The sequence below is a fragment of the Centropristis striata genome, chromosome 13 (genome assembly GCF_030273125.1).
Source record: "Centropristis striata isolate RG_2023a ecotype Rhode Island chromosome 13, C.striata_1.0, whole genome shotgun sequence".
In the NCBI taxonomy this organism is placed as follows: domain Eukaryota; kingdom Metazoa; phylum Chordata; class Actinopteri; order Perciformes; family Serranidae; genus Centropristis; species Centropristis striata.
Window position 1 is genome coordinate 24,450,612 of NC_081529.1, and position 27,164 is coordinate 24,477,775.

The following is a 27,164-nucleotide window of genomic DNA, read 5'->3' on the forward strand; positions in this document are numbered from 1 at the left end:
GACAAATGGAGGAAACAGACCATAGTTATGCAATTACCCAGGCTCTGAATCCATCACCATTATGTAGTTGAGCTAACGTTTGCGCTTGCAGGCTTTGCACAGGCTATGAAATGAATAATGCATGAAGAAGCAACAGGTGTTTGTTTAAATAAGTTTACATTTCAGTGTCTTTGTGTGGACAAGCGTGCATGCAGGTGTCAACTTGTGTATGTATTTTACAGCACAAACATGCATCCTACTCACATTGGTGGCCTCCCTGACTAGCCTCTGCTCTGTATAGAGGATGTGTTTGATGCATCGGACCAACTCCAGAGGACAGCGGTCATACGTGCTCTGAAAGACAAGGAGCACATGTGCTGTGTTAAGGCCTGTTAGCCCCTGACGAGTGGAGCGGCCTCCGCACACAGGACTCACCAATTTAGTCACATCAAGGGAGCTCACTAAGTTCTGGAGCCAACGCGGCAGACACACTAAAACCCATTAGGAGAGCCTAATCAGACCCATCTCTGAGGCACAGTGCACTTCATATATGATCCATTAGCATACACACACACTCCAGAGCTGAGTGGTGTGTTACAGTAATATTTCTTCCCCTGATGAGTAGTGTTACAGATTGTGGTTTCACTTTCAGTTAAAAAGACGCTGTTGTGAGTGAGTTGGTAATATTCGTGTTGTTTCCTCCTTTAACCCATTGAAGCCTGGAAAGCGGATACGTCGTTTTGTAGTATTTGTATAAGCTCTCAAATACTTTTTAAATTTCATTTCTATCTGCTACAGAGGCTGAAAAATCTATTATTTAGTAGAAGAGTTGACACTTCTGTTGAATTTCCAGAAAAACTTCAGGTTTTAGGGGCTTATTTTAAAATCGCCCAGAGGTTTTACAGGCAGTTTTAGGTGTCAATGGGTTAAGTCGAAGAGTGACATTGCATTAAAATTTGAGTTGGACACACACCGAGCACATGGTATCGACAGTATTAGTTTACCTGTTTTATTTATACACAGAATCACATTTCACATGTCGCACTGATATATCACAATCCCAGAGGGGGAAACAGAGTGGAAGGAATTTGGGATTGCAGTATAATATTGCACAGCCAGCTCCATTCACCCCGTTTCTCTGCCTGGTTTCGGGGAGGTGAGAAGACAAACAGAAGAACGGATCTGTGAGCAGGGAGCTCATAAATAGCAGAGCTGGCTGGCTACCAAGGCCCTCACTTGGGCTGTCTTCTAGTTTTCCTCCTGGTGGATACAACCTGTTCTTAAAAAATATTGTCCACCATGTGCCTTTTCTAAGAATCTTTGAAAACAGTTATATCGTCAACAACTTGTTTTTCATCTTCTCACATTGCTTAAAGGTCTAATATGCAGGATTATCCTCAAGTAAATGTGCAGACTTGTACAAAAGGAATCCCTCTGAATCAATTTATGACCCCTTAGAAGTCTGAGCCAGTGTCTGTATCTGCAGAGACCCCGTCTTCTTCCTGTATTCTCCGTTTTCTTTACTGGACATTTCTGGAATTTATCTTCAAGCACTCGGAAAATAGTGGACAAAGTGCAAAAAAAAAAAATCCCAAATCAGAGTTAACACTGGGTTCTGGGGAGGATAAGGGTCCAAGTTTAAAAGCTGCTGCTTACAAACAGTAAGGGCCAATTCAAGCATGCATTGTATGCCTTTGAAGGGGAGAATTTTGGTGAAAACATGATTTATTTTCAGGCATATTTCAGATACAGATAAAGTATCAAAGTCATATCTAAGACATAGAAAACCAAGGTCTCTTTAAGTGATGAATCTGACAAACAACTGAAAGACAAACCTGATATACATCCTGCCTTTAGTGTTTGTTTGTCCTTAAACTTTAGCCCTACTGACCCCCCCAAAAGCAATGCAAAAAAGTCCCTCAGTCAGATGTCGTATGAACAGGAATGTGATCTAGTAAAGTATTGTCTATTCTTAAATATACTGTGCTGTTCTTGTGATAGGTGAGGTATATTATATATCCAAAAGACTTACCTTAAGCTGGCTGGCGTAGTGTCCCAGTTTGATTTTCAGTAAGAAGCCGTCCTCTCCCACCTGGTGCTCGGCCTTGTTTTGGAGCTCCTGGATCAGATTGTCCAGCAGCCTTTTAGCCTTGAACTCCTCCTGTGGGTTCTCCAGGTCTATGGCATCCCTAACAACACACACACACAAAGAAACATACAAAAAAGAACCAACAACCAACATTATTGAGATGCACTAAACCTTTGCACTAAATCTATGCACGACACTTTGCTATGTTATTAATATTATTACTATTATTATTATTATACATACTGTTGCTGCCATTATTACTATTATTACTATATACTGTAATATACTACTACTATTATTATACCGGCCTTACCGGCCTTATTTATTATTATTATTACTATTATTATTATATATTATATTATTTTACTTGTAATTACTTTATTTATATTTTTTCTTTTTACTTTTATATTGTTCATTATCTATTATTACATATATTATATTATATTCTATATATATTATATACTGTACTATTATTATTATTATTATATACCGTCTAGTCACTATAGCATTGTTTCCATCATATCACCAGTTTAATTATTACCATCATCTTGCCAACCATCCTACCAACTGATGATGTTCTTTTCTTAACTTCTTAAGTGTCCTTGTCCTTGTTCTATTCTGTGTTTTTTTCTATTGTTGTTTTTAATTTATGCTACCTCAGTATTTTATTCTATTGTATTTTATTGTACTTGAATACCGGACTGCTGTGACAACCGAATTTCCCCTCAGGGATGAATAAAGTAATCTATCTATCTATCTATCTATCTATCTATCTATCTATCTATCTATCTATCTATCTATCTATCTATCTATCTAAAAAAGTAGACATTTGCATAAATAAACACACACACAGTAACTAAATTAACTCTAAGATGCTGAAATTAGGAAGCATATGCAAATGTTCAAATGTACATAAGTGCATGATTGTACACACGTGACTCACCAGAGCTGGCCCTCTATCCACTGGGAGAGATAATGTCGCACCTCAATGGGGAAGTGCTGACCGTACAGAGACTGCATCTGGTGCAGAGCATCTCCTTGGAGCTGCTGGGCCTGGATCCACACTGCCATCTTCAACACCCTGAAGTTGACAAAAAAGGGGTTGTTATCAATGGGAGCACAGCTTAAAAAACAAGATGATGAAAAATAGGGATAATTTAAGGTCATAGTACGTTGTGCATGAAGGTGAGGGTTAGGGCTGGGCGATATGGACCAAAAGTAATATCCCTATATATTTAGGCTGAATATGGATATACGATATATATCCCTACATTTTTATCGCAAAGTGAGAGCAAATGTTCAGTCAAAGTCAAAGCGAAATATGACAAGTCACAAGAATTTGTATTGAAACCATTTATCTTAAGTGAACATAAATACTGTATATCAATAGGAGTACCTTTTTTAAAAAATAAAAAAAATCAAAGCTCCATAAAGTGCACATTTAAATAAAAAAAATATCTTAAATAAAAATAGCCTATGAAATAAAATAGGACGATATTTTTCTGAAATATTTCTATTTATATGAGAAAAAGAATAACGAACATTACAAAAGAACTAAATATGATAAACCCTAGAAAGGGCAGCATTTATACTATATCAATATTGGATATGGTCTAATTCCATATCACATTTAAAAATATATCGATATATCTTTTATATCAATACATCGCCCAGCCCTAAACTTTATCATTGTGAAGTGAATGTATGCTTTAATAACTGAAGGCTTGCCAGGGGAGCATGTATAATCAAACAAGGACTGACTAAATCCACATTGAATTCAACCACCCTGACATTTAACTACTAACTCACAGGAGTATGGATTTGGTGAAATGAAACCTACAGTACATCAACATGTTTCTGGTTTCCCTTTAAAGCTCCAAGCCTTAGTGGTTGAGGTGGTTGTGTGTCTTTTCTCACTTTGCTGCTTGCTCTTGCCTCTACTTTCATTTTTCTGCTGATATTGTTCTTTTTCTTCTGTACTCATAAATCACTTTTTTCTTTTGTAGATAGCATAGGCTATTGCCTTATTTCAACCTTTTTATGACCTGCTAAGTCCAACACGAACGTGGCCTACCAGCAGCAGAAGCCTTTGCTCAGTGACTGGAAAAGTAGTAACAGTAAGAGAGAGAGTCAACATATTTCTAGCACTGAACAGCAGGTTTTAAACTGCAGCTATTGTCCATTCAGTGCATTTTATTGACAATTTCAGATTTTCTGGGACCGCAGACATTGAACTTTGCCTTAACGACTCAGGAGTAAAGTTGTTCACCTCTAATCTCTTTTTTTTGTGTGACCCATTTGTCCCTCTGCCAAGGAAAAGAAGCAAGACAAATCACAACAAGAGAAAGATATAACACAGGATGGCCCCTTCACTCCATTCACCAACACTAGCCCCTGTGAGGATTCACCTCCTTTGTACGCCCAAACTCCATCCAGGTCATACTGGTATGAATCCTGCTTAAAAGAACAGGGTCTAATTATACATCTGAGCCGACAAAAATACAAGCGGAGTTCCACAAAGCTCCAATCAGGGGCCTCTTCTGTTTAACATCTATACTCTTCGACTGGTTGAGATTATGAAAATAAATTATCATAACAGTGCAGACAACACACACATTTACATAAATATTTCACCAAGCAACTATATTCTGCACAGATTAAGTGCAAAGACCATTTCAACAATTGGATGTGTCAGAATTTCTTCAGAATCTTCAGTTACACAAATACAGAACAAATACAAAGCCAGAGCTTAGCTTCAGTTTGCAAAATTAAATACCACAGACAAAGCTAGAAATATTAGTGTAGACATGGACTCAGACCTGAATTTCAAAAGCTGGACTAAAAAAATTACAAAATCCACTACCGTAACACTGTCTTTACATGTCTCCAGACAGCTGCAGCTGTACTTTATAATGTGTTGCTTTTCCACTTAGTCTCAATGAGTTTATTGTTTTATGGAAAGCATTTTGAATTGTCTTGACGCTGAAATGTGTTACATAAATAAACTCTCCTTGCCTTGCCTTTCCTAAAATAGGCTCCTCTGAGGAGCCAACAGCTCCACGTCAAGTGTCTTGGTTCAGAGGACTTGTGTTGGGTCACTGCTGCTTGTTTCCAGTCAACACACCCACTCACCTTTCTCAAAAGTGGCACAGTCACTGTCAGTAAAAGACTGAGTGATATGAGTATGCGGGAAGTTTGTGGCGCACACATGTGTGTTTGTGCGTCTGTATTTGTAGGTGCTTGTGGTGTCAGTGGCTCTGCTTGACACCGTTTGCATCCTTTGTGTATAAATGTATACGTCATTGACACAAACAGACCTACACACATTTCAACATTTATTTCCTTTATTTCCACACTTTCAGTTTACATTATTCACAATACCCACAAGGTCATGGTGCTGCTGTCAAACTACACGTTTCCCATTGCAAACCCTTTTTTAATTCTTCAGGAACAGAAACTAGTCAGTAATTGACCTTTACAGTAATTTTTCACATTGCCTAAAAAAGCATTTCCCTGCACAAAAAGAAGCTACTTCAAATTGATAAGGATCCCATGACTTGACACAAATGACCTTCAGTCATTCATTTAATGACGTCACAAGATGGGTTGGATAATAAATTAATCTAATGAAATACTCAACAACCTTGTCAAAAACGTCCCTTTAATTTGATCACTGGACATGTGCATGTGTGTATGTCTATGTGTGTGTGTGTGTGTGTGTGTGTGTGTGTGTGTGTGTGTCATGGCACTACTATATGCATGTCTAGGTAAGATGAGCTCAGAAAGATAATTCCACTCCTTATGGTATTTGTGCCTCCAGACACTAATCCTGTGAGACGATGAAAATGTTCCTGCACTCGTATCGTACTAAGAGTGTCCCGCACTTTGACCTTTGACCTTCCAGTTTTTTCTTATCCACTGGAGACTTCAGACTTTAGAAAGAGGGCATAGCATATTTATGCTGCTACGATAGTTTAGTGTTAATAGTTATATAAGTGGCTCACTTCTCTGTGGAGCAAAAGCTTTGATCAGTAAATCCTGACAGATGGCTTCAGTAAACTGTGCACTACAATAACAACAACCACACTTGGCGGATGACTTAAAGGGACTTGAAACTGTTGGAATTAAAGGGACTTTTCCTGTACTAATGAAATGAAATGCACAAAGAAATTGTTTAAAAATATTAGACAAAAGTTTGCATCAAGAACATCATAGCTTTAAAGCTAAAATATGTGATGTTTAGATTTAAAGGGGACCAATGATTTTCCTAATTCTCTGAAATATATATATAATGTTACAATGTTGGATGTGCACATCAAAAAAAAATGAGGGAAACAAGGAGAGTCCGACCGATACGATATATATATATATATATATATATGTGTGTGTGTGTGTGTGTGTGTGTGTGTGTATGTATACCTTTTTTTAGCTGGAATGAAAATATACCTATTTTGTGTGGCTTGTGCACCAATTTTACATCACTTTGCCAAGGGACCCAGGGAGCTACTTTCTTAAACAATTGAATACTATTTAACATAATCATAAATCATACAAACAATGTATTGCATAGTCGGCCAATTCTTTAAATGACAACTGACAAAATAAAGAATAGATAGGAATAAAATAAGCTAAATAAACATCATTACTGTTCAAAATCACTGTTCGTCTCCGATGGAAGATGAGTAATGTGGCGGCCTTAGGCTATATGAGAAAACTTAAGTGATTTTTGAACATTACAGCATGTAAACACGAAGAAACCTTAAAAACGAATTATTGACCATGAAATGTGCATAATATGTCTATGTTTTTAATAATATATGATCATATTCATCTATTCGCCTCCTCGAAATACAGTCCTGGTTTTCATCCAATTTCCTGAAACTGAATAGCAACAAAACAGAAATTCTACTCATTGGCACAAAAACCACCCTATCCAAAAATACAAGCGGAGTTCCACAAAGCTCCAATCTGGGGCCTCTTCTGTTTAACATCTATACTCTTCGACTGGTTGAGATTATGAAAACAAATTATCATAACAGTGCAGACAACACACACATTTACATAAATGTTTCACCAAGCAACTATATTCTGCACAGATTAAGTGCAAAGACCATTTCAACAGAATTTCTTCAGAATCTTCAGTTACACAAATACAGAACAAATACAAAGCCAGAGCTTAGCTTCAGTTTGCAAAATTAAATACCACAGACAAAGCTAGAAATATTAGTGTAGACATGGACTCATGAATTTCAAAAGCTGGACTAAAAAAAGTACAAAATCCACTACCGTAACACTGTCTTTACATGTCTCCAGACAGCTGCAGCTGTACTTTATAATGTCCAAATCTCCTAGTTTCACAATATCCATAGACAATTCCAACATCTCTCCATCCCCCAAGGTAAAGAGTCTGGGTGTCATCCTTGACAGCACACTCTCATACACCTCACATATCAGTCACATGACCCGCTCAGCCTACCTCCATCTCCGTAACATCAACCGCCTCCGCCCCTCTCTTACCCCCCACACAGCTGCCATCCTGGTCCACAGTCTCGTCACCTCCCGTCTTGACTACTGCAACTCTCTCCTGTTTGGACTTCCGCAAAAAACTCTTCACAAACTACAACTGGTACAGAACTCAGCAGCCCGTATCATCACAAGGACCCCATCCAGTCACCACATCACACCAATCCTCCAGCAGCTCCACTGGCTCCCAATCACACCCCGCATCCAGTACAAGACTCTACTGCTCACCTTCAAGGCCATTCACAACCTCGCCCCTCCATACCTCTCTGACCTCCTCCACACTGCCACCAAGGTTATTATAGTTTTAGAAAACTAACAAAATAACAAAAACTAAAATTGAAAAAAACATTTTTGTTAACTGAAATAAAAATAAAAACAAGAGTTTTTTAAAAAACAATAACTAACTGAAACTGTATTGTGTGGTTACAAAACTAACGAAAACTAACTAAAATTATAGTGAAAATGTCCTTTGTTTTCGTTTTTGTCAACTTTTTTCATACATAATTCAATGTTTCTATTTCAACATGCAACACATGGTAAATATGTTTACTGAGACTGGGATGTCTACACTCCAACCAAAATACAAAACACCCCGAACTGTAAGAATTAATAACCTTATTGGTGCTAAGATGGATAAACCAAAGGAAATGAAGGCACATACCCTTTACAAAAAAACTAAAACTAACACTAAAACTAATAAAAACTAAACTAAAACTAAGCATTTTCAAAAAATAAAAACTAAACTAAAACTAGCAAACTCACTCTAAAAACTAACTAAAACTAACTGAATTTGAAAACAAAAATTCACAACGACATTAAAACTAAAACTAATGAAAAATCAAAAACTATTATAACCTTGATTGCCACACCCGCGAGCCCACTCAGATCTTCTTCCTCCACCCACCTCTCCGTCCCCCCTGCCCGTCTGGTTACCATGGGGAGCAGAGCTTTCAGTCGCTCTGCTCCCTTGCTCTGGAATTCCCTTCCCCCTTCCCTTCGCAACATCACATCTCTCAATCAATTCAAATCACAACTCAAGACTTACCTGTTCAGACTCGCTCACTCCATTTGATCCTCCGCACAAACTCCCCTCCTTTATTGTAATGTATTTGTAAATGTTATGATTTGGTTTGATTGTATGATATGGATGGTAAATGGTAAATGGACCTGCACTTATATAGCGCTTTTCTAGTCGCTTTGCGACCACTCAAAGCTCTTTACACTACAGACTGCGCTCATTCACCCTTTCACACACACATTCATACCCTTCGGTTGGGGGCCAACCAACTCTCCCAACTGAGCCACAGCCGCCGGATATGTATGATGTTCTGCATTGTTTTTTTGTTTTTTCCATGTTGTAAGGCGACCTTGAGTGCCTTGAAAGGCGCCCTATTAAATAAAATGAAAAATTATTCTATGGTTCTACAGGGACATATTCATGTGCAATGTGTTGCACCTGTCATGACTGACGAAGCCAGAAATGTGTCATTGATTCAGGTGAGTTCATATGTTACCTAGCTGGTTGATGACATGCAAAGTTTCACAAACACAACACTAACGCTCTGTTATCTTTGCTGTAGTTTGAACGTGCTGATTGTTTTAAGATTGTGTATGCGAAGGCGAATCAAAGGCATAGTCATGGCTTTCTTTCAACTCACTTTTTAAATGAGTAACATGCACATGTTTTATCTGTGATGGCATCAGCAGCAAGCATCAGCACTCGTACTATCAGCTGATTGGAAGAGGAACCGAACAGGAAGAGCACCAACTCTTTTCCACCACCTCTTTCTGTAACACCCATTGTGGGTACAAGACTGTCTTTCTGCACCATCCTGTACTACACAGACACACAAACAGAGCATGCTGGGAGGCATGCTGACTTAAGCTTAAAACAGTGTTTGTTGTGCTGCTAACAGAGAGAGAAGCTGCCATATACTAGTCTGTCTGTCTCTTTAACAGCTCTTTAAGGTGGAAGCTCCAGATGCTGTTTGCTCACCATTAGCGCCTCCATTGTCACCTCCAACAGGAGAATGAAATGCTTCCCAGCAGCTGTTTGACTCTGACTAACGCAACAGTCCTGACATGAACCTGAGCAACTCTCAAGTCTCTTTCTTTGTCCTCTCTTCCGAAAAAAACTCTCAACACTCAACATGACACCCACTTCACATCAAACCACTACATATCATTAAAAAAGAAAATACACCTTACCTCTTGCCTTCAGCTCTGTGTTACCATGTAACAGCAGGAAACTCTAAAGAGGAGGACCACAAACCTGAGATAGACAGACAGAGAGAGAGAGAAAGTAAAAGGAGGAAGTGAGTCACCCTTGGGTGCTTCTGAGGAAGCTATCTTTTTTTTTCTTTTTTTTTTTTTTAGGACCGGAGCATTACCAAAGAGTATGAAAGGTTGAGAGAGAGCTGAGAGGGAAAGTCCACTGAACAGATTTCTATTTATTCCAGTAGTCTTGGACATGAACATCATAACATCCTCCCAATGCTGAAATATACAAAGCCAAAGCAGTCTTAGTGATGCTATGTAGGGATCTTGGAGATGCTCTGCGATTAAAAAGACATTTGTGGGAAACGGACATCAACCACAGAGATGCAGCCATGAAAGGAATTTGAAATGTAACAACTTGAACAGATACTCTCTGTCTTTAAAAGTCTCTCTTTATCACCACGTTGGTTTTGTTTTCTTAGCTCAGGCCACCAGTTCTATTTGTTCCATTTGCTAAGCTCTCAAAACGTGGTGAAATCGTTATCGGAGCAAGAAACACAAGAGGTCAGACAATCAGACAAGATGACCATCACAGAGCCAACAGTAAGGCCAGATCAGCTACTGCTTTGTTCAGAGGTAAAATCAAAAGGGTTTCTAATAATGTGCAGCTAACAAATACAGTAGGTCAAAGAGTTTGACATTTAAAAAGATGTTTAAAAGCAGTATCTTCTTTAGGGCTTCTATTGTGCAGTGATTATCACTACTTATCACCAGGGATTTCAGGCTGGTTTGGCTGTGCAATAGCAGCATATAAACAAATCGTCCCTGAATAATGACATCACCACAACCAGTTTGGAGGGGATCCAGCATCATTTCATCAAGCAACAGGCTTTGAAACTATTGACATAGTGGCCAAACCCTGGAGTTACAATGACCGCCACATCATGCCACAGGGCCCAAGAGGACTTCTAGTGGTCATCGTGAAAGAGACTTCTGTAAATCAGTGAATACATTTTTATTTGAGCATCACAAATGATTCATTTCACAAACAGAATTTGATCCATTCAGTCTTGTTACATTTGGAAAGTCTAGAAGAGCTGCACAATAATATATTTTTAGATTTAAGTTAGCGGAGGGCTAAACTGGAAGTAGCCAGATTATCCAGCAGAAGTTTCTCTGTAATTGGGCCCAGCAGTGCGAAGATCTGTGACATTTTATACATGCAACTTAACTTGCTCTATGCGCCACTGAGCAACTTTCACAGGCAATAATTTCTTAAAACCAAGGAAAACCAAAATAACTCTACCCTGGGTTTTTAAGATGTTAATGTGGCCCCATCTCCAATGCTGTATCCAGTTCTCTTTAGACTTCCATGCTATTCTGCCCTACAAAGCCTAACTGCAGTAACTACGCAAAGGGTAAAACTTAGAAAAACTGCTTTAAAGTTTTTTCATGTTTTTTAACTGGCCAGCCAAATGAGTTGTAGGAAGGTCAGTGATATGACCTTATATGTTATTTCTACATGTATTGATGATGGATTTTTTATGCTAAAAAATCACTGTTTATTTGACCTTTGACCCCAAAAATGTAGTTACTGCACTCTGGTTTTGCATTGCTGTAAAAGGTTCTAATAGTAATGCAGCAATTACAATGTTTTGTCTTCTTCTAGATTTTATATTTTGTTTTCAGTGAATAAACATTTTCAAATTGACTGTCTTTAAAAGTGTTTAACAACTCTATTCAAATATTTGTGTATTTAAGACTTTTTTTTTAATTACTAAAAAATCACTAATCATCAAATTTGGAGTTCTGCAATTTTTACATCATTATTTCTCTGAATTAAAGCAAATTTTAAATATAAAATGTTGTCACAAGATAAAACAGACATCAAGAAGTTAATTTTAGTTAAAACCAACCAAAAATGTAGTTACTGCAGTTAGGCTTGGTAGGGCAGTATTAACCTGACGGAAATTGCAACATTTGCATCTACACTGTAAAAAAAATGTCTGTAGATTTTACAGTGACCGTAAAATGATAAATGGGTTAATTCAGTTTTAGTAACAATGAAACACTGTAAATGTATATATCAGCCAAAACAGTATTTTTTACAGTTTTATTTTTTGAAAAATACATTACTCCAATGTTAAATACACTGTAATATGTATTAAATATTAAATATATATATATATATATATAAGCGTCACTGTAATTTTTGCATTTCTCTTTTGTAAAAAAATACTTTTTCTCACTGTTAAATATACGAAACACCATATCTCTAACATAAATATACTGTAATATTTTATGGTAAAATCTTTAATTTATGCAGCATTTATAAAGTATTTTCTTGTCAATTATATGGCAGAACAGCGTTTCTTTTAATGGAAAAACTTATTTCTACAGTGAAAAATGGAATAAAATGGAAATCTTAAACATGAAATCAACAGCGCAAATATCTTTTTACCGTAATATTAAAAAAAGTTCTACCGTATTTATTACGGTAAAATTCTGGCAACGACAGCTGCCGTTTTTTTTACCGTAAAAACAACAGTTTTTTTTTTACAGTGTATAGCCCTACAAGAGAACCAACTACCAAATATTAAAAAGCCAAAAACAAGCAGCAATATGTTGTTTTCCTTCAAGACAGGTAGGCCTATACTGAAGAAAATTTAAAGCTTTGTTTTTGTCCCTGCTTGGAATTCATCTTAGAAAAACTAAACTGGAGCATCTGTGGAATTATAGGAAAGTCCAATTGAAACCAGACATATACACAGATGCAGAAAGTGTTTGGACCGATCAAGAGTCTAGTCGTGACAGCTGCCTTAAGCTTTGAACTACAGCCTGACAGACAGCCATGACTGTCATCACGAAGCAGACAGAGCCAGACTGAAGTTGAGCTTATCGTGATCGAGACAGCTCTCATTCCTGGCTGGACCCTGAAGAGGAAGAACAGCAGGAACCCACATGCTGGCTCAAGTCTCTAGACAAATATGTCAGTATCTTTATTTTACTGTCTTGCTTGGCTAGATCATTCTCCGCTTCTCTGCTTGTTTGTTGAATCTTTTTACCCTTTAATAAATCCGCTTCCAGCTGTGACTGATGAGCCATGTCATGACTGGAACCATGACCTTTTTTTAGCAGACCTTCATGCTGATTACTCGGTCAAGTAACATTTAGATATCCTTCCTTTATCAGCGATTGATTATTAGTAGAGACAGTTAACATCTATGAATTACCCGAAACCATGACACATACATACTTAAATGCCACAGAGCAGTCAAAAATGCAGTTTCATACTCTCTGAAGTGGTTTACTGAAACAATTATCACTGGTGTTTATTGTGTAACTCTCATATAAATGCTCACTAATGTGTTCTCTTCCCATAATAGAAACTATGAGGCACTGTTGGCCCTGTTTTCTGGAAACAGAGTGATGCTACTTGAGAGGAGAAGCCTTTTGACTCTTAACAGGAGGTTGTTATGTCAGCTGGACAACTCACACATCTTCACATTGTATCAGGAGAACAGGACGGGAATATAAACAGCACAGTGCAATCGGTACAATAGCCCTGCAATAAACACTGCATTTTTGAAGTTTAGAGTTATTTGTTAACCTGCAGTTATTTTTCAAGTTTTTATTTTATTTTATCTTGTCTCGTCCACTCCTTGTATGTATGTCCACCAAGGTTATAATAGTTTTGGATTTTTCATTAGTTTTAGTTTTAATTTCGTTGTTTTCAAATTCAGTTAGTTTTAGTTAGTTTTTAGAGTTAGTTTGCGATTTTAGTTTAGTTTTTATTTTTTGAAAATGCTTAGTTTTAGTTTAGTTTTTATTAGTTTTAGTGTTAGTTTTAGTTTTTTTGTAATGGGTATGTGCCTTTATTTCCTTTGGTTTATCATCTCAGCCTCAATAAGGTTATTAACTCTTACAGTTCTGGGTATTTTGTATTTTGGTTGGAGTGTAAACATCCCAGTCTCAGTAAACATATTCACCATGTGTTCCTGCATGTTGAAATAGAAACACTGAATTATGTATGAAAAAAGTTGACAAAGACGAAAACTAAGGACATTTGCACTATAATTTTAGTTAGTTTTAGTTAGTTTTGTAACCACACAATACAGTTTCAGTTAGTTATCGTTTTTTAAAAAACTCTTGTTTTTATTTTTATTTCAGTTAACAAAAATGTTTTTTCAATTTTAGTTTTCGTTATTTTGTTAGTTTTCGTTAACTATAATAACCTTGATGTCCACAAACACACACACACACACACACACACACACACACACACACACACACAGACACACACACACACACACACACTATATGTTTTACATTGGCTCACCCTTCAAAGATCATCAGTTGTCGCTATCGTTTTATCTTTACTGCTGTTCTTTTCCAGCAGAGGGAGGAAGACCTTGGCTCTGACTCCAAAGCACTTCTCACACTCACACATACTTTCTGTTTTCCAATTTAAATTTATTGCCAACAGATTTTTCCCTGCTCCATCTTTCTCTCTCTCTGTCTCTTTCTGACATACTCGTATGTTAGACCAATTCAACACCATAGTAACACCACACACACTCGTTTCTCCCAACTGATGAATTGTCATTTAAATGAATGAATCTTCTCTGGCTTCCAGTGTTTGATTCCACTCCCTCAGATACTTAACAACTTAGACTTGGACATTAACTTGATGTAGAATCAGTCTTCTCCCTCAGTCCCACAAAACACTGGCAAAGGCGCAAGGAGCAGTGGTTTTCTTTTTCACCCACTGTGCAGAATTGTGGCATATTTATGAGTTGAGAATGGTTGGATGACAAATCAGGAGAATAGGTTCCAGCTAGCATTACGAAACTGCTAAAAACAAAACATATAAAGGCCTGTCCTAACCCAGCTGAACAGGCTGCTGAAATGCAGATGAACGACTCTTTTCCCATTGCCAGCAGACAATTATGCTTTTTTGTTTCTTTTTCTGGTGTGTCAAGGTCACAAACATGCTCATTATTCAAAAACCTATAAAAAAATCCCAAAACTGATTAGTCCAACGGCTGGTTATCCTGAAAACAAAATCCTGTTGCTTTAAAACTAAAAATAAACACCAGAGCTGTTGGGAGTCCAGTGACCACCCGTCTTTCAAGTCTCCAGCAGGGTGTCTGTAGGTTTCAACAAGTCATGTTTAAGACTTTTTAAGACTTTTTTAAAGACCATAATGAATACAATTTAAGACCCATTTCACATCCATACTGGCAAAAAAGTACAAAATATATGAAGGAAAATCGGAGGCCTGGAATTACTTGCAAAGCATATGAAATTATTTACAGCTCTTTCACATTGAAATAAAAAATGCTTAACCTAACTAAATACACCAGAATCCTCTCTATTGTGAACTAATATTTGTTTAGATCTTTAAATTCCGACTGTTTTTTAAATTCTGATTGTTTAAATTCTAACTGGACTGCATAGGTACTTAGTTCCCTTTAGTAGTTATGTTAAAGCATCATCAAAAATGGAAACATTTAAAAGCGTGACCAAAGTTTGTGCAATTTTAAATACAAGTAACTGAGTGTTTCCTCTAGGATTATTTTTTTCAGCAGTGAAGGTAAAGGGTTATTTGTCCCCTGAAAATGTTGCTCTATAAAGCCTAAATTTCCATCTTAATCATTGCATATTTTAATGAACAAATCTAAAGGAGACTGAGGGTTCTTCTGTTTTATTTAAGACATCATATTTTGACAGTCTTCTTGTAAATGATGTGGTGGACTCTGCTAACACATCCATGTGCTCTTATTTCGAAAGCTACATGTGTTTGCTTTTACTTTGAAGGTGGGTCTAACACGTTCTTACCGTAAGGCTTAGTAAAAACATGCACGGGGGAAACAAGTGGAGGCTGACTGTTCGCCACAACAAAATGAATATAGCAGAAACCCTGCTCAGTAACATTTTATGAGATTTTAAGAGAATATGGAGCTGTGTGTTAGTTCAGGCAGAATGCAATAGTTTCGCCTGCTTGGCTGTCTGCTGGCCTGAGAACCGCTCCAAGCCCAACCAATCACAATCACACACAGACAACAAGGTGGTCCATTTAAACTGTTCTGCCTCTCATTCCTCCTGCATCACATCACTCTGCTGCTAAACACTGCTGCGTTAAACCCATAGACTGTATGTAAATAATAGACGTAGTCATCGTGACGTCAACCAGTGGTTTGTAGACTGCTCGTTGGAAGCCTCGAGTTCAGCGTTACACTCGTCGCCATCTTGCGTCGCCATCTCGTTTCCGATACTGGGAACAGACCATATCTGGACTGTGGAGGAGGAGAGGGATCTGATCACTGTACAGATCACTCTACACCTCAACCTGACTGAGAGAAGCTGCTGCTAATTCATGTTAGCATTAAAAAAAAAAAAAAAAGTAAAGTATGTTCCTTACTGAAGAAAATTGAACAGCGACTCCTTCGAGTTTCTGTTAGTCCAACCAAACACTGAACAAGATGTTATATGTTATATATCACTTTATTGACATGTTGCCGTGGATACGCATTGTTCTGCTTCTCTCCTGATGACGGCCTTGTTAGTGACCTGTCAATCAAAGGTAGCCACACCCCAAATCATATGATTCTTTAACTTCTATTTTCTTCTAAATGGGGCCATTATTTGAACTATTAACATCAAATCGTCTTGAAGAAGATGTTTTACTAGCGATTGAGACCATAATGTTGTCCTAAAAAAAAATAGAGGTAATATTGTTTTCTCATTTTGCATTGAAATGAATGGACAGAAATTTTTCTGCAGCCAAACTTAGCACCCCCTGCTAGAATTTTTGGTAGAATGCAGGCTGAAAGCACTTCCTGGTTTGCCTCCCTGCTCAGACCAGGAGTTGCCGCCTGGTAAAGCCTCCCTCCACTACCCCAAGCGCCACCTCATTACTCATTAGCGCAACAGCACTTTCTAGGATGAATTGTTTGCAATGTTTGTAATGTCTGCAAAGTGCCAGTATAATTGCATATAGAAATTCATGTTCTGTTCTACTTGTCCTGAGGGGATTAAATGTTGAGCTCTCAGCCAGGATCTGTGGCGTGCTGCACAGATACTGCTGAGAGCTCTCAGAATCCACACAGCCAAATACAACTATACAAACCATCTTGCAATAAATGGTTAAAAATCTATGACGACAGTATTCCTGACTGAACTAAGACATTTTAAGGCCTGAAATTCAAATTATTGGATTTTAGACATTTTAAGACTTTTAAGACCCCACAGACCTCACACCCTGTCCAGACTCCATCAACATATTGCTCAATTTAACAGATCTTAGTTCCCCTTACACAGATTAAATCTAAATCAGAATGTATGTCTTTGTGTGGCTCCTAAAAAAAGACTTTTAGGCTGATCATTTTGTCTTTTTCACCAAAGGAAACAGCCAAATGTCACAGTGCTGTAGTGCTTTTTGGCAACTTTAAACTCAATAATGATGATAATTTATCAGTCAAGACGCCAACATACAGCCCCAGCCACACAGCATATTTTTAACATTTGACATTTTTGTGCATGTGGGGGATGATGTAATGAATCTCCCTGCAATAAGCAACTTAACTTCCACCTCAAGTGGTTAACTTACTTATGGTGTTGTCCCTGAAAACCTCAAAAAAACATATTTCACAATCGTTGAGTATTGTTTTTAATGACCAAAGGTCATCTGGTCTCTGAGTCGTGATTCATTCAACACTTGCTGCGTCAAAGACTGACGCATATTTTCAGTATCAGCTCAAAACAGTGCGTATGTCATGTAAGCAACGCCAATCACCGCATCTGGTCATACTCATCGGTTCCTGCAGCAAATGGAATGCAAAACAGAAGAACACATCAAAGCTTTTCTATGAGTCAATCAATGGAAAGTAAAGAAAAATCCCTCTCACTCTACATGAGGAGAAGTCAACAAAAAAAAAAAAAAATTTTTTTTCGGCCAAGACTAGTTGCCAAAGAGAGTTCAGTACACGATGAGCTTGAAAACAGGGAGAGGTTCTGGATGAGTGTGCTTGTGTGAGGAGAGACCGAACAATCTAAGCAGCAGACATCCTCCTCTGCTGACTGATATGTTCCTATTATCTTCTCTCAAGTGCATATTATTAGCCAAGCAGGCCGCAATAACAACACTACAACCTCTCTTGTGCTGGACCTGGATCATAGTGCAGGATTAGCAGCGTGTGACAAGTGTGTTTTAAAGCCCAGCTGAGACTTTTTTTTAAATTCCCCTGGGTTTCAGAATATGGCTGCATGTTCGTTTAGCTGGCTCCAACGTGAACAAAGCTAAATGAAATACAAACTTGTGTCACCCACTCTTTCCTCTGAGGAAAAACTGCCATTCATCAACGTAAGCACTTCCTGTTAGGAAACTGAAGTGCCACCCACCATTCAAAGCCATCTTACCACTCTCCTTTAAACCAAAGGCTTGAGAACGGCAGAATCGAAAGGGCACGCACAACAACATGCCGTATGATGCTGCAGCTTGTTTTGTGGGTTTTAAAGGGCCACACTGGTGTTTCTGCATGTTTTATTGAAATACTGCATATTTAGCATTACTGAAGGATGTCCAAAGAAGTCTTTATGATTTATGGATGCAGTTTTTCTCAGATCTCCAAGTACTTAATGGTTTCAGTTCATGTTAGTGCAGTATGAAAATGAAATGTAGTGATGCAATCAGTATTGTTTACCATAGGAATTACAGGTAAACAACATTTACCTATAATAACTATGATGTTCAGATGAAAAAAAGTGATCCAAAACATAGGTTTTCTTTACTTCTGTGTAACTTTTTTAAACATACCTTGAAAGCTTTAAAATACATTACATTTAGTTTTTTACTTATGTTTGAAATTCTATTTACCCTCTGAGACCCACATAGAGCCATTGTTCTCTGTTTGGAGGGGAATTTAGGGGTCAACACATAGAATATGTGTACATCACCTGAAAGCTGGGACCCTGAAGAGATTTTACGGTGAAAAACTGCTAAACCATGACAGTAAAAGACTGTAAAATGATAAATGAGTTAATTCAGTTTCAGTAACATTGAAACACTGTAAATATATATATATATCAGCCAAAACAGTATTTTTAAATTTTTTAAAATACATTACCCCACTGTAAAATACACTGGCACCGTGTTTGTAGCAAAAATGTACTGTAATATATATTAACAAGCCATCATTTTTGCATTTATATTTTAAAATACTTTTTCTCTCTTTTTTGTTAAATGTATTAAACACCATATCTCTAAGAGAAATATAATTAAATATTTAATGGTAAAATCCTTAATTCATGCATCATTTATAAAATATTTTCTTATCAATTATATGGCAGAACAGCGTTTCTTTTGATGGAAAAACGTTTTATTTTTTATGGTAGAATATGGAATAAAATGGCCATTTTAAATGGGAAATCAACAGTGCTAATATCATTTTACCGCAATATTACAAAAAGTTGCACCGTATTTATTACGGTAAAGTTCTGGCAACCACAGCTGGCAATTTTTTTTTTTTTACAGTGAATAACTCCTTAACAAACAATGTATTTTGGTTCGGCGCCTCTTGAAACACTAAAAGTTTAGATTGTATAAGGGCATAGAGGATTAAGACTACAGTATATGATGGCCATTCCCATTTTCAAATATGTCTCATAAATTGTTGCAGCCATTTTGGGCATGATACCATTCGTTACACAGATTTGGTGCTAAATTGTACCATTTTTAACCACTCAAGAACTAATAAAAATGGTCATAAATTTCTTGCAATACCACAAGTAAGCAAGAACTTAGAAAATAACACCATGGAAAAAAAATATGTTGTGAGTAAAATTGGGCTCATTGAATCCACAAAAGTCTCAGCTTTCCTGTCATACCCATTTTATGAAATTACAACACTATTTGGGAACCACAGTATGCAGAAATTTTCAAATAAATAAATTAAAATACATTTTCACATTTATGCCATGTGCAAAAACATAATTATTTCTCCCAAAAACTCCATTGGATTAGCATAAAGTGGGGATGTCTGTAACGGGTCAGCTTGTTTAACTATGTTTAAGTTTCCATGTTTACTTATTTTGTCTGGGTTTTTTGTAGCTTTTGAATGTGATGCTATTCAGAAGCTGACTTTTGCATGTTGGGGATTCCCACAGCAAATTAGTACTTTTAACTTAGTTTCATAAGAAACATATGGATCAGAAGCAGAATTTTATACTTTATTGACATCATGTGAAACTGATGAATGAATTAGTGTATGGAAGTGACAAAATTAAAATATCCACATTTCTTTACCCAATGAGAATCAGTTATTCTGCAGTTAAATCCATTGTAAATAGTTTTTATTGAGTCTATTCTTGGCTGTGCCAGTTGCTGGTGACAGTCAAGAGATAAAATCCTGTTTGGTGATTACAATTGATGCTGACTGATTCAGTTCTCTCCTGTCATTCTCACTAAAATTGTATGACTAGAAATAGGACTATCAAGGGAACGTCAATAAAATGGAAAAGCAGTACAGTGTGCCGTGATTTAAAGAGTACTACTTCATAATCCAGTTTACTCAGGTTTCATCAGCAAAAGTTCACTAACCTCCAGCTGTCTGCAGAGTTTATTGTCCTTGTCCACATCTCTCCATTCACCATTTCACCTGAATTTGTCCTTTTTTCCCATTTTTCCATGAATTGCAAAATACATGATGAAGGCAAATCGTTTCCAATGAATGACTGTTTCTGTTTGAGTACAGGCACACACACACACAGGAGGTTGGCTGCTGGCATGATCCTCATCACTGGATCATGCCAGCCTGTTCTCAAAAACAATCAATCAATATAGCTTGTGTGTACAGGCAGAGAAATACAAACTATATTTATGTATTTCACTGTCCACTGTAATGCGTCTGCCACATCTTGCTGATGTAATAGTAACTGATGGCGAGGCTTTCGGTAGGAGGTTGGGGTGGTGGTTGGGTCGAAACAAACGGCTTTCACACAGGAGATCTGGTAAAGTTTTTTAACTTAAATTTCGTTGCTTACGTAAGTTACGTGAATCATGTTTTTGAAAGTTTTTTTACGTAACTTGCTATGTATTGTGTTTGATTTGCGAGGTAGTAATGGTAAAAGTTCGGTGCATCAAGTCCGCTTTGGGATTTGCTTTTTTGTAAAGTAGATAGTTTAATTTTTGCTTTTTTATTTTTCCAGTAGAAATGAGTAATGATAGAGTTAATAGATGTAAACCAATTATCTGTCGGGATGGTGGGTATCATTGAGAAAAAGTAATTGATGTGGGGGAGTATTTTCATTTTGACTGTGGCTATTCGTCCTAATAGAGATAATGGTAGATTCATCCAGCGCTGGAGATCGTCTTCTATTGTTTTTAATAATGGATTGTAGTTGAGCTGGAACAATTCTGACAGCCTGCAGATGCAGACATGTTTTAAGGCAGATGGACTTTGCCTTACACTGTAAAAAAAATCTGTTTAATTTACAGTAAAATACCGGCAGCTGTGGTTGCCAGAACTTCACCGTAAAAAATACAGTGAGCGTATTTAAATGTAATATCAGCAAAAACTGTAATTTATACTGAATAATCCCATTACTTTTAGGATAATTGTGTCATCATGGTATATCTCCATTAACTTTACATGAAAATTTTCCATTTTTACAGCAAAACTATGTGTTTTCTACAGTTTATGGCGGTAGAATTTAAAGTTTTATACTATTCTTTGATTTACAGTAATTAAAAGTATCTACTACGGTGATGTACAAATTTTATGACCTATTTCTGATGCAATTTGACAGTGTTTTACTGTAATTTCTACAAACATTTTTACAGTGTAACAAGTCAGGAGTAAAGTTGTTCACCTCAAATCTATTTCATGTCCAGCATCACCCGTTTGTTCCCTCTGCCAAGGACAAAAGACAAGAGGAATCACCACAATCAGAAGATATAACGCAGGATGGCAGAAACCTTGAGGGGAGCCTCAACCCCTTGCACCCTCCTCACCAACACCAAAGCCTGTGAGGATTCACCTACTTTGACCTCCTGAACCACAGACTGCAGTAAACTGCTGGAACCAAACTTAACCCAAACTTTACCCCCATTTTGTCTGCTATAAATCCCCCTCGGCGTCCATCATTACTAACCCAGTCTGATACGGTTGCTTGTGTACAAAATGCAGCAAACTCTGAGACCATCATGACTCTTCCTGGGACAAGCCAGGGCCCTGTGTGATACTTTAACCCTTTGATGCACAACATGGTCTAAAGTGACCCGACAGAGTTTTTATGTTCTCTATTTTTGCAATAAATTATTTTCATCATTCAGTATTCCAGGTTTTCCTCAATTAGTTTGTTTTTGATCATCATACATCTTAATTTGTGTGTTTTCCTTTATTATTTTTTGAATAAAATCCCTTTTTGTGTCACTACTCTTCTAATGCAAAACATGGGGCAAAAATGGCTCATATCCATTTTTTAGCTAAGTAGCTTGTTAAGCTAACTACTTAGTTAACTTCTTGGCTAAGTATTAAGCTAAGTAGCTTGTTAAGCTAACTACTTAGTTAACTTCTTGGCTAAGTATTAAGCTAAGTAGCTTCTTAAACTACTTAGCTAACTTATTGGCTAAGTATTAAGCTAAGTAGCTTGTTAAGCTAACTACTTAGCTAACTTCTTGGCTAAGTAGTTAGCTAAGCAAGCTACTTAGCCAAGTAGTTAGCTGTCTAATCATACAAAAACTTTTTTTCTTCATAAAGTAGGAGAAGCAAAATGGAAATAATGATCTGTTGTTATCAAAAACAAGATATTTAAATAATTATTGGAATATTCAATCATAAAATAAGAATAGACCTACAGAAACACACAGCAGCATTAAATAACATGGGAAATGAATGAGGGTCATGTTGTGCATCAAAGGGTTAATATAGTAACAATATAATAGTAATAATGTTGATTCTGCTCAGAAGGAGGAAGCGCCTAACTCCAAATGTATTAAATATAGCATCCAGATAATGCTTTTAACACTGTAAAACTAGCTTTATTAGATCTTTTGCAGGAAAAACATTTTGAATCAATGATTTATTAACATCATAACTGCAGCTGTTCTTAAGGAGTCAACCTCATAGAGCTTCAGTTTTATTCGTGAGACTGGAGTGCAGAAAGGAGGTGGAGCAAGGTAATAATAGTTTGGGATTTTTCTTTAATTTTAGTTTTAATTTCGTTGTCAATTTTTGTTTTCAAGATTCAGTTTTTAGATTGTGTTTGCTAGTTTTAATTAGTTTTATTTTTTTGGAAAATGCTTAGTTTTAGTTTAGCTTTTATTAGCTACTTTTAGTATTTTTGTAATGGGGTATTTGTTGGGTGCGAGATTCAATAAGATTCAATAAATGTTGCCTTTATGTCCTTTGTCTTATCCATCTTAGCCAAAATAAGTTTACTAAGTCATAAAATCAAATAGATGAAAAGGGTTTCATATCACCCAAAAGGTTTACATATGAAAAAAGTTGACAAAGACGAAAACTAAGGACATTTTCACTATAATTTTAGTTGGTTTTAGTTTAGTTTAGTTTAGTTTCAGTTAGTTATGGGTTGTTTTTTTTAAACTTTGAAAATTTTCAATTAACGAAATGTTTTTTCAACTCTAGTTTTCGTTATTTCGTTAGTTTTTGTTTACTATAATAACCTTGAGGTGGAGTTGCCATTTGGTTTAATGATTCCCTCCAATGTAAGCAGATGCATAAGCTTGTATTGAGTGATGTTGCTCTTTCTAATAATTCCTGTGTTTTCTTTGAGAGCACAATCTCCATGCACACAAACGTTCAAACAGAAGACTGCCCTCTCTCTCGCTCTCTCTCTCCCACAGTCCAGCTGCTCCATGACAGAGGATTCATTATCACACCCACCCTGAGCCGGCATTTATACATAACATCTGTGTACATCAGTGTAAAACTGCTGGGTGTAAATTAAGCCCATCACTTACTTCCGGTGTTACGTCCAGTTCATGTGATTACATCTATTTCGACAGCAACTGTGGCCCATTCAGGGATATTTTCAAAAGGTTGGACATGCATCTGCAGGCACCAAATACACCAACCCCCAGTAGCAATAAATGTGAAAAACACAGAACCAGGGAGCATGCGCGATGTGAGAGGTCGGAGAGGTTAAATGCATACTTTATGTTCCAAATATACAAATCTAAAGCCATGAACTGAATAGCACAGTGAATCGTGAACCCTACCAACTAAACAACGGGGAATAAGACAGAGCTGGATCGGTAAAGTGCAAAAAACAAAAGACGGCAGGTGCGCATGCATACAAGATCCCAAACTGCAGAAATGCCGACAAACGCAGCAAGACTCGACGAGATGGATAGTAAACTTGATAAACTCCTGGCGCTGCAAACGGCGACAAACACTCTTGTGTCTTCTTTATCGAAAAGAGTGGACTCAATCGATAACAAACTTGGGGCGCTCAAGAACAGCTTCTTTTCCAAGGCCATAATCACCCTTAACTGCAGTATGAACTGATCTTCCCTCTTGTGCAATACCTCCAAACAAGTGCAATATCTCACATGTATATGGACCATATTTATCTTTCACTGCTGCAATTCAAAGTGTGCACCTTATGTCTGTTTGTATATTATTTGTATATTATTATTATTATTATTTCTGAGACATTGTCTCTCGCACTGACTTGGTGGTGTTTATTAGGCAAATTAAGGCAAGTTTATTTATATAGCACAATTCGGACACAGGGACATTCAAAGTGCTTTACAGGGGCAAGATTAAAATACATAAAACACATTAGAAGACATTTAAAAGCGAATTTAAAAAAAAAAGTGAATGAATAAAACATTTAAGAGCGAATGAATAAAAATTACAGGTTAAAATGGAAACAGAAAAGTCTTCAGACTTGATTTAAAAGAGCTGAGAGTTGCAGCAGACCTCAAGTTCTCTGGGAGTTTGTTCCAGAGATTTGGTGCATAAAAACTAAACGCTGCTTCTCCTTGTTTAGTCCTAACTCTGGGGACTGTAAGTAGACCTGTCCCAGAGTTCAAAGGACAGCTCAACAACAACCAGAAAGGTAAACCCACCAAATAAACTCCTACATTTTTTATCTATTAACGACCTTCAGGATGTGTGGAGGACCTTACACCCTAATACAACGGATTACACCTACTTCTCACATGCGCAAAATAGCTACAGTCGAATTGATTATCTGTTTATTTCGGGGTTTGAACTAGAGAGAGTAGTAACAAGTCAAATCAATGACATTGTAATATCTGATCTGATCTGAACATGCAAGTTGTTTCCAAAAGAAAACAAACAGACCCACAGGATCTGGAGAATGAATAGAAAATTTTTAATGGATACTGAATTTCTCAAATATGTCAATAACCACATAGACCTATTTATAGAAACCAATATGCGAAGTGGGGACCCACAGGATAGACCAGGAATCAACATAGTTTGGGACACTTTTAAGGCCTACCTAAGAGGAGTTATGATTGGATATGCATCAAGGAAGAAAATGGAATTTGAGAAGGAGTTGGGAAAAGTGAGAGAAGAGATCAAAATGATACAGCGAGCACACAAGACCCAAACAAATGATAGAATTTATATAGAACTTCAGGAAGCTAAATTAAAACTTGACAGTCTGTTAATTAAGAAAGCGGAAGATTTCAAGCATAACTCTAACAAATTAAATTATATAGCTGCAAACAAATCAGGCGGACATCTGACTTCCTTAATAAAGAAAGTTTTAAAAAGGCAACCTATAGTTCTAAGAGATGAGATATCAAACAGATCCAATACAAATAACCAGGCCATAAATGATAAATTTAGATCATTCTATGAAAAACTATATACATCAGAAATAAAAGACTAGGACCCTCTCCCTTTCTTAAATTCAATCAACCTTAAGTGCCTTTCTCCTGAACAAATTGAAGATCTTAGCAAAGACATAAGCAACTTAGAAATACTTTCTGCTATAAAGAACTTTCCCCTCAAAAAAGCTCCGGGAATGGACGGCTTTCCCATAGAATTTTATACCACTTTCTGAAAACTTTCCAAAATTGATTTCTTCTTCACAGAAGTGGTTAATTCAGTGCAAAAAATTAAGAATCTCCCTGAAACAATGTACCAAGCAACTATATCTGCTATATCAAAACCAGGTAAGACCTGTAAAAAACCTTCTGATTATAGGCCAATAAGCTAAATAAACTGTGATAGGAAGATTATAACCAAAATTCTGATTAATAGACTGGTACAGATTTTACCAAGCTTAGTTCATTATGACCAAGCTGGTTTTATACAACATAGGGATTTAAGAACTAATATCAGAACATGCTTCTCTCTTACCCAATATGCAAAGAGACATAAAATAGACTTAACATTAATGGCAGTAGATGCGGAGAAGGCCTTTGATAGAATAGAATGGTCCTATTTGTTTAAGGTATTAAAGGTATACAACTTTCCAGTTAGCTTTATAAATATGATTAGAAACCTGTATAGGGCTCCTAAAGCATATGCATACACTGCCCAAGGTTGTCCTCTTTCACCATCATTGTTTGTATTGGCAATCGAACCCTTGGCTCAAAAAATTAGAGAGACAAAAGAAATAACAGGCATTGAGATAAATAAGAAACAGTTTAAATTAAGCTGATTAATTTTTTCATTTTTTCAGAGATCTCAGGCTATAAAATCAACATGGCAAAAACAGAGCTGTTGGCCATAGGCCCCTGCAAAAAGGACTTGGAGAAGTTTGCACAATTTCAGATACAAAAAAAATATATAAAATATCTTTTTTCTTTAAAAAGCGAAGGAACAAAACACGCAGAGAAAAAAACAACAAATAGCACATGAGTGATTTCCAATTACAACAGGTTACATTACATACTTTGTGTAGACCATTTCCTCCAGACTTTCATATATTGGTCAGATTGCAGCCTTAATAAAAAGGTCAATCTCTCCATACAGTTTATTTCCTTAATTATTGCAATCCAATCGTCCTTTGTTGGCGGTTTTACCTGCCATGAGGTAGGAATATTTCATTTATACATTGCAATATATAAAGCCTAATAGCCTATATAATATGCAAATATTGTTGTTATTATTATGATGGAGAGATATTATTCACTTCTTGACAGTGAGTACGAATTCTGTCCCAGTCAGAGGAGCGTGTGGCAGCGCTGATTGGAAATGTTTCTATTCGGACACTAACTCCAGTGTCGGAGCCGGATAACGGTAAATAACAGAAGACAACAACATTTAATAGCCTTGGATTGTAGCCTGTTTAAAGAATTTCACGGTATTTATTTTTAATGATGTTTAAAGTTGTTTTAGTGATAAAT

The 27,164-nt window shown here is 36.8% G+C and overlaps 1 protein-coding gene across 3 annotated transcripts in view; it reads right to left on the minus strand.

Moving 5' to 3' along the window:
* stat5a (signal transducer and activator of transcription 5a) overlaps window positions 1-27,164 on the minus strand; it is a 74,964-nt gene that overhangs the window by 15,786 nt on the left and 32,014 nt on the right. For 2 of the 3 annotated variants that reach the window (XM_059347554.1, XM_059347553.1), the window contains exons 2-4: window positions 3,012-3,149; window positions 2,012-2,168; window positions 244-333 (exon numbers count right to left, since the gene is read on the minus strand). In XM_059347554.1, the coding sequence (XP_059203537.1) occupies window positions 244-333; window positions 2,012-2,168; window positions 3,012-3,149 (385 nt within the window). Of the gene's footprint in view, window positions 1-243; window positions 334-2,011; window positions 2,169-3,011; window positions 3,150-9,799; window positions 9,864-27,164 lie in introns of all 3 variants that reach the window. The other variant, XM_059347555.1, reaches the window with a different exon arrangement.